We start from the raw sequence: 9,440 nt of genomic DNA on the forward strand, positions 1-9,440 counted from the left end.
CCACAGTTCTCTAGCTTTTTAATGAGAATGGGGTGAGAGACAGTGTCAAAGACCTTCCTAAAGTCCAGAAAGACTACATCCGCTGCTACCTCTGTATCTAAGGATTTTGTGACCTGGACCTTGTTCAAGTCTTTTGTATTCTAAACAGTTTCACTGGCCCAAACCACTTTACAAAACACGTGCATGAGAACTGTATTGTCCCCATGTCACAACTAGATAAGCTGAAGCAGAGAAGGGGTTATCTTATCTTGGGTCACAAGGCGTCAGTAGGAAAGTTGGTTGGGGCTCCTTGTTCTGAGTGGTACCCTATAGATAGTAGCCCTTTCTTCTCTGCTTCTCCAATGAACAGTGAATAGGCTTTAACACTAAACATGCTTACAGTATGTGTCAATGGAGCAAGCTGCCTAGGGAAGTCATGGAACTCTGCCGAAGGTTTTTCAAAAAGGAACTTGATAGGTATTTGTCTGGGATGGTTTAGAAAGAGCGGATCCTGAATTTGCAGAAGGGTTGGTCTGGAAGATCCTTGAGGTCACTTCCAACTCTGTGATTCTATGTATGAGGTACATTCATATGTCCCTTAATTCAAGGGGATGACTGTAAGGAAACATTGTGGGAATAGGGTTAGTCAAATGGGATTAATTTAAAGGGAATAGGGTTAATCAGAGTTCATTTCTCTAACTTGTTCCTATTCTTTTTCCCATCTTCATTTGTAAGCGTTCAGGGTAATGTTTGATGGAGGTAACTAACTGCCCAAAATTGCACTGGTGGCATAGGAACAGAAACAATGCAAATAACTGAAGCAGTGAAATTTCCTCTGTATAAATCATGATGGGAGTAGCACTTGCACTGTGCAATTATTACCAAAATGTTTTGATTAGAGATTGAAGGGGGCCAACCATTTTTCAATTGTTGCATCTGCTTCAGAAAACATTGCTCACCTTGGTGACTAAAGAAAGGACCCAAAGACGATTCTTAATTACACTAATTTTAAATAGACTAGAGAAGCAGCATTTGGCCTCCAGGTGAAAGAGAGAATGCCTTCACCCTGTTTTCAGTCATTCTTTTCCCAGCCTCCCAGAAAACAGTGGTTTGACAGCATTTTTATATGCTTTGCTATATGATTGACAAATGATTATTCTCAGAGGTGAATTATGTTTATTCAGCCTGGCTGAGAATATTTGCCATATTTTAAAATGTATTTGCTGCAGTAGTCATCACAATCTATTTAATATTTTGTCTTGATATTATTTATTTTGATGTCTCATCTATAGCAAGCATTCTTACATGAGAAATGTGATTTATATTCTGGTGGCTTTTTCTGTGAAATGCTTGGAAAGCAAACAAAAACTGCTAAGGAGATGTTTAATCCTGCATGCCTTTTTGATTTTCAATTATCTCCACTTAGACAACTGTAAGGAAAGGCAGCACAGGAAACTTCCAACTGTCTCTGGATGAATTCAATTACTTTGACCATCATGACCATTTTCTGATCACAGAGAAGAGAATTGCAAATGGGTAGTAGCTCAGATGCCTTCTGGGTAGTGGGATTTAATACTGTTAGGAACAAAGAAAATGCTGTAATTGCAAATTTGGATCCTTTCAGTATGGCACTAGGAAATACTGACTCTTTATTCTGTCCAAAGTGGAAAATCCATGGAGATATTTGTCCATGTTTTATTGGGATAGACCCAGGGATTTAAGCTAAGTACATTTGACTTGACCTAATCTTTGAGATCATAGTGACTGGGGCTCTTACCTTTCTTATGGTCCTGAGTTCTTGATCTTCCTCTCCTGCAGAGTACTCCAGAGCCTCCTAGTAGACGACTAGTTAGGAGAAATTACTTGTTCATAGTATAGTTGCCTCTGGCTCCAAACTAGGCCCAGATTCTGCTTTCAGTTTGCCCATGTTTGGATCACTGATCAAAACTTAAATTAGCTTCTCAGCTATCTTAAACTAAATTTATCTTGATTTACACCTGCTCAATCCAACTGATTTCTACATATAGGTTTTCATTATGCTTTCCTTAACTAATCCATTTCCTTGGAAACTTCTTTAAAGACTATTTGCAGAAAATGGTGAAATGGTGGCTCATCATAATTCCATAACCATTTTTCCTGTTTGATGCAGTGAGTGTTTTCAAATTCATTTCCACAGTAGATCCAACCACTTTATAAGAAAAGGCAAGGCAGCATTTCTTCGTGGTGCCATAGGAGGGCTCATTTCCTCCTGCATTAGTGCAAAGGGGAAGGAAAAGAAGCAAATGGCCAATCATTTCAACTAATTATGCCAAACACTTTTCATAAAAATTCTCCATTAGCCGTAGCTCAGTGTTGTTTTTATGGGTTTTCAGGGTTTATTATGTGGACAAGTTGCTTGATCCCTAACAGAAGAGTGCTGCTCCCCTGTTGAGAAACTCATGACAAAAATACGATACAGAAACATCCGGGGCAGCAGGGAGTGGGACCAGGCTTGTTGAACTGTGGCAGACTAGATTGGGTTACCTGTGTAGAAAGCGACACCTCCTTTATTTCTCGTTCCCGGAGGCTCGGGGGGGAGGCAACCCTGCTCCAAGGGGCACTGCTGGCCTTACGTGTGCCGGGGCAACAGCGCCCAGCCCGGTGGGTTGGCACTGGCGGGTGGCGCCAGCCTCAGGCGGTGCAACAGGGCAGCAGTGTCCCCCGGGGCGCAGCCCCCGGCCCTTATCAGCGCGGCCACGTGTGCGCGGGCAGCCGGGCGGAAGGGCCAGGGCCGGGGCCGGGAGCCCGCAGCGCCGCCGCCCGGGGCCGCAGGGTGCGGAGAGGCAGCTCGGCATGAGCCTCCTGCCCTGGCTGGGGCTGTGGCTGGGGCTGTGGCCGGGGCTGAGCGGGCGGCCGGCGCGGGGGCAGCGGGGTAAGTGCGGGCGGGCGGGCGGCAGCGCGGGCGCGGGAGCGGCCGCGGAAGAAGAGCCCTGGGGAGCGTAAGAGTCCCCCTGTCGCGATGACCCCCCCACGGCAAAGCGTCGCCGTGCCTTTTTGCCCTGCGCGGACCAAAGAGCCGCTTCCAAGACTGGGCGCGTCCCTGAGGCAAGCACACGAAGTGCCGGCCTCGCTCCCCTTCCCCTCTGCCCCCAGACGCGTAAGATGGTGGACACCAGGGCGGGCGGGCAGTTACTTCAGGCAGAGGGCCGCTTACTGAGTCGTGGCAAGCCATCGAGGGCCACATGACAGGCCCTCAGGGGCAGAGAAATATTAATTTTCTAATTTTTTTAGTGGCCCCGCGGGCTAGATAGAATGGTCTGGCGGGCCACATCTGGCCCACGGGCCTCATTGTGCTCACCCCTGATGTAAGCCCTGCTGTTTGCCTCATGCTGGGAAGGAAAAACCTCCACCTCTCTGGCAAAAATGCTGCAGCTGCTCCTTTCTGGTCCTCTGAAGCATCAAGTACTAGCTGCGGGGTGGAGACCAAATCCTGCTTGGCCCCCTGCCAGGTGATGGGCAGCTGGCTGGCTTGATCTGTTCGGGAGGGCACAGCCTATTCCTTTTACATCCTCCCTTCCAGCTCTGGTTACAGGTGTTAGTCTCCAGGTGGATCCCTATGACAAGAAGCATATCAGGGATATTAGGGAAACCTTACAATTTCCAAGCATAGCGGCTGTTTCCATTTCCAGTTGATTGAGACCATGTGTAATGTCAAAAAAGATAAAATGCCAGGTGATGTGGGAAGCAAACTGCATGGGCAAATTGCTTTAAAGTGACATGCCCATTTAGGTAGGGCATCTTCATGCCATCTGGCAAAATTACAGCTGTCTTCAGGAGTGGGCAGTAACATCAGTAACATTCGTAGATGCGTTTGTGTTTTGTGATTGATTTCATAGCAAATTCATGATATTTTAATGTGTGTAGGTCTGAACTGTATACGTTTGAGCTTGTGATAGCTATGTGTATATGGTTTCATAGCGATGTTCACACGTTTTATTAGCCGACTTGTAGTCCAACTCATTAGGGTGTTGATCTTGTTACTGTTGAAGACAACGTAAGTCTTTCTTTTGACTGCTGTGGAAATTGGATTAGGGCCCATGTCCAGGCAGAATATATCATTGACTAGACTGGATAAGGCGATTTCAGTTTCTGAGGAAAATACTGAATGTTGCCATTAGGAGGCAAGAGATGACATGATATCATCCGATGTAATGGCAAAATAAGTTATCTCCTGTGACTGTGGTTGCAGGAAGATACTCCCTGTTCCCTATCATCAGATCTGAGGGATCCTGAGGTAGCTTTTAGTGTAGCTGTTCTGAACTTAATTTAGTTTTTAAAAGGCACACTGGTTGCAAATGTACAGGAATAGGTTTTTGTTTCCTGTGATGATTTAGAAAAAAAAGGCAAATAATTTACAAGGGCATCATCATCTTTGAAATAAGAATTTTGTGCTATTTCATAAGAGTTTCAAAGGAAATCTTAAATTCACTTTTAATAAAAATAAATATGATCTGCAACTGAAAAAGGCCTTTTTATATGACATAGAAAACTGGTGTGCATTACTCCTCAAAAACCAACCTATGTTCCTCGTTTGCCTTCTTTTTGAGGCTGTCTCTATATGAAATCACAAATACCTTTCAGACAATGTTGCGACTTGCAAGAGGTGATTTAAAAAATTCATAATTTACACATGCAAATCATATGAACTGTATCATCTCTAGCATGGAAATTAATTTTGTATCTCTAGGAAAAAAATTGTACATTCAATCCATTGTTGTGTGAAATAGTTAACTGTTGCACTCTCAAATACTTCTTTAAAATGCTAAATAGGCTTAATTATGTGTTTGCAGCATTTGTGTATGTTCAAGCTATTTTGTTACCGTTTCAGTCAAGGAGAAAATCAGTTTGATATGGTAAGATAATGAAAAAGGATACAAAAAGAGAAACACAAAACACATTTTTATCAATAAACATGTTAAGGAAACAATTACATATTTTATTCCAGTCAAAATCTTGTATATGAAGTTCATGTTAATTTGTGATAAATTAATCATATATGCCATACTCAGGTAAACCTTCATTTCTAGAATATCTACATTAATAACTACATTTCTAGAATATCTTTGTTACAAGTCATTTTTCTATGGGCCATGTTCTTGATATTAAGTGTTACAACCCTTGTACTAATTGTTTACACATTAAGGATATAAAAACAGACATAGTGTGATAAACAATGCAGCTGTCCAGGCAAAAGTGAAAATGTTTGTTGAATTGTATACATAATACTGTAGAGAACACTCCTTTGTATGGCGTGACTGAGAAATAAAATAAATGAAAATAAGGAGGAAGGAAAAAAAGAGAGAAAATAATATGAAATGGAGCTGATGCATACATCCATTTTGAATGGCCAGTTGCTTACACAGAAGACCGGAAATTTTCATGTTGCCAAAGTATGAATGGATGTAGTAACCCCTGCAGTATAAAAGTAACAGCCACTTTTATAGATAGCTTTCCATTTCTGAATCTGTACCCATGAGTGAATAGCTTCATTCACAGAGATGCTACTGGATTTCACAAAGACACCTTAAAAGGCTGCTATTTCTGTTAGGGATCCAAGTGCCAGGTACACTCACAACCTTTCATGTGGCCATTAAGTTTTCACTTGCCTGTCAGAAGGCCACTAAAAGTGAATATTGAAGCTCGGAGACCAAAAAACTGGGCGGCATTCCGTACAGCAGAGGCAGATTTCTAAGGGATTTGGTACAGTTGTGAGCCATGTTAATTCTTTTGAGCTGCTCTGCTAAGTATCTGCATATTTATTTAGGTACTTATATAGTTCACTTGTCAATATATATTTTTTCCTATATTAAAACAGTGGTGAGTAACCCATTTCTTCTTCAGTAGACGATAATGTACTTGGGCTTTGGATGGGAATAGGAATTTGATTAAATGGGCAAAACCAGCATTTTAAAATAGGTTATTATTAGTTAAAGCAATCTAAAATATACTGGGTACATCAGGAAAAATATCAGAACATGTTACCCACTTAAAACTTATTGATTCATTGTTTAATAAACAAACAAATTATTAACTTTAGCAAATAAACAGATTGTTTGCGGTCACTATGGATTAGGTTTCTGACCATATTTACATGTGTAAGGATGCTGATAGACCCCCAGTGGGGTCTATCACATAAGCTAAAAGTATTTCTGCAGAACTGAAGCTGAAAATACATTTATTTGGAAAAGGTTAATGCCAAGCATTGCACCCTAACAAAGACTGAAATAATAACAACATTATGAAATATTTCTGAAGGTTGAGTTTGCCTCAGAAGTTAAAAAGCAACACCTAAAACTGATTAGAATACGAACAGGGCACGTGGATGCACCAGATATGTTCCCAGTATTTATCTAAACAATTTTAATAGCTTATATTTAGGTTTTGGTATAAGCTCTTATAACATCAAAATTACTTCTGCACAGGATAATATTTTAAAGAAAATATAATTTAAATATTTATTTTATTTAATCATCCATTTTATCCATTGTGTGAACAAAAGTCTGTGTCACAGGCTTTCTTTATGGCTTTGGGCAGGTCACTTTGGGAATGTCTGTACAGATAATTGTGGCTGCCTATCCACACTGAGAATTCCCCATCCTGATGGGCAGGGGCAGTCCATCCTGCACCAGGAAGCTCTGCTGAAAGTTAGGGTCAGAGGATGACCCCCTGCTGCTGGTCTTTTTCTCTCCAGGACTCTGTCTGGAACTTGCTCAGGCCTGCACATCTCCAGCACAGGGATGCCACCACTAGTAAATCTACAACCCCTTCTTCCTTATTTCCAGGCTTTCTGCATCACGTTTCCTCTCTCCAGTATATGTAAGAAAGGCTATGTAGTCTATACATCAATGTTAAAACAAGAATCGCAGCAAGGGTGGCTTTGGGGCAGGCTGCAAGATATGCTAGGGCTGTCCATTTCAAGCAGCCAGGGGCCACATGCTCCGCAGGCCTCATCGCATCATCCAGGCCACACCAGTGGAAGCCATTGACCCTACAGGTCACACACAGTGCAGGCTCCCTCCCATACTGAATCCATGGGCATCTTGCATTTGCCTTTAGCTCCGTGGTCATGGGTGCCCTGGGCTGTGGGCTCCCCTAACACTGCTGTGGAAGTCAGAGGAGGGAGGAGGAACCTGGAGACTACAGCTGCTGCCACACCAAGAATAGTGGGGGCTGGGGCTGCAAATTAACTCCAAGTGAGCCACCAGTTGGACAGCTTTGAGGTGTGATGTAGATGGGGAAGAGCAACTCCCTTGGGGGTGACCTCAGGTTTGATCCTAAATATTTGTGTAGATATGTCCTTTATATATGTGCAGAGGAAACTTTCACTGGAGATTAGGAAGAACTTTCTGACTAAGAGGATGGTTAGACATTGGAACAGGCCATTTAGAGATGCTGTGGGCTCTCCATCCCTAGAAGGTTTCACAGTTCACTGGAAGAGAAGTTTACACAGACACTTGACTGGGATGGTTTAGTCAGGGATGATCCTGTCTTGAGCAGGAGGCTGAATTAGATGACCTCATGTGATCCTTTCCTGCCCTGCTTTCATACGATCCTATGCAATCTATGCCTCTGTCTTTGTCTATAAAATAGAGCTATGGAATGTGGGGATGAAGTCCATCAATGACAGCTGAGTGATACAGTGAAGAAGGCCTTGTGCATAGGTTGCTAGAATGAATGAAGTTTAGAAGTCTTTATATTTGTCAGTGGAGAGTTATAGGTATGTTTCTAAGTAAGGTACAAGAATTTTGGACAAGATTTTGGTTTGTTTTTTTTTTTCTTTTTATCAGGAGTACAGTGTTGTGTTTTCATAGTGTAATCAGGCTGGCAGATACAACTTGGTTTAAACGGGAAATTTTCAAACGTTACTACCTGAATCATGCTATCTGTTGTTCAACAAAAAATATATAATATCATGTAATATCATGTTCTGGGAAATTAGATCATTCTTCCTCCTGTCAGTTTTTCTTGATTGGGCTTTTTAAAACATAACAGGTCTAGATTTTATTTTGGACTCAGGGATGAACTGGAACACAATCTCAGTTCTCAGGGCTTAATGTAAGGTTTTATACTCCCAATGCAGTGAGCTAACCCACAAGCTACATTTTTAGTATTTTTTCTAACTGTACCTTTATGTTCTTAAAGATGCAACAAACAGTTCAGTCCTGGATGTCTGTGCTACTTGCCATATTTATGCCACATGTCACCAAAAAGAAGGCAAAAATGTCTGCATTTGTAACTATGGATTTGTGGGTAACGGGAGGACTTATTGTCAAGGTAAGCTTTTTTTTTAACATAAAATCATCAAAAATTAGGGTGGGAAGTATGCAATTTCTAATAGCGTGGCTGAGAATGATGTTACTTAGATCTTAGGAATGGAAATGTTTCTAAAAATTTGTTCAAAACCTAGAAGGCCTATAATTGTTTTAGTAATTATTATTTGTAAAAAAATCTTATAAAATGTGGGTTCATCGGTTGCTTTTAAAATAAAATAAATATTTTTGTGCCCTTCACACTATCAAAAGTATTAGTAATATTGTATCTTTAGTGCTTTTTAAATTCGGAGATACTTGATTCAATTTCCACATAAAGAGACACTGCGAAGTTACATGTTTTACAAGCCTCAGAATTTTGACCATATTTTCCCCTAAATTGAAGGCATTAAAAATCTTTATATATTTTTTAAATTTTCAATGAAATAGAAAAGTAATAATTTCCCCCATTTTTGTTGCAAACAAATATTTTTTTCACTGAGAACCAGAACATGAAATGGACTTTTAACAAAAGAATCACTTCACTGATTTTTCCAGTTAGGACGATGACTTTAAAACAGTGGTGTCAAACTCAAATGGTCCCATGGGCCAGTTGAATGGTGTGGGACTGGTCCGCTCCCACCTCACATGCTGAGTCCAGTTCCTGTGGCACTCAGTCTGGCCAATACAGGACTGCACCTCTATTATCAGAATGGGATGCAAGTAGTACTGCTCCCTCTGAATACCCGTGGAGCTGGGGGTGGAGGGGAGCAGCGGGTCCCAGACGGCACTCAGTCTGGCCATCACTGTGGGACCCAATGATGTGGTCCTTGGGCTGTATCTAGTTTGCAGGCCATATCTTTGAATCCCTACTTTAAAATACTTTCAGTTCTTAGATTCAGAGGTGGTAGTGTTAAGATATATAGAAAAGTGTGTTTATTATATTTAAATGTGTACCATGTATTAAATACTAGCCCATATGTACAGTATCAAAGTGTCATCCAGGGACAGTGTAACAAGTGGGCATCCCAGGTCTGGTCAGTTGTTGGCGCGCCCACTTGCTTCTGGGCTAACCGCCCGCCTTCCTCATTTCATAGATTTCATAGACATTAGGGCTGGAAGGGACCTCGGGAGATCATCGAGTCCAGCCCCCTGCCCAAAGGGCAGGAAGTC

General features: G+C 41.7%; 1 protein-coding gene across 1 annotated transcript in view; it reads left to right on the forward strand.

Annotated features, from left to right (window-relative positions):
- Window positions 1–2,658: 2,658 nt before the first annotated feature.
- SUSD1 (sushi domain containing 1) overlaps window positions 2,659–9,440 on the forward strand; it is a 94,169-nt gene continuing 87,387 nt past the window's right edge. The window contains exons 1-2 of the mRNA XM_019555260.1: window positions 2,659–2,890; window positions 8,161–8,292. Coding sequence (XP_019410805.1) covers window positions 2,812–2,890; window positions 8,161–8,292 — 211 coding nt within the window. The 5' untranslated portion in view covers window positions 2,659–2,811. The remainder of the gene's footprint in view (window positions 2,891–8,160; window positions 8,293–9,440) is intronic.

Source organism: Crocodylus porosus, unplaced genomic scaffold, assembly GCF_001723895.1.
Source record: "Crocodylus porosus isolate Cpor-Errol unplaced genomic scaffold, CroPor_comp1, whole genome shotgun sequence".
Lineage (NCBI taxonomy): Eukaryota > Metazoa > Chordata > Crocodylia > Crocodylidae > Crocodylus > Crocodylus porosus.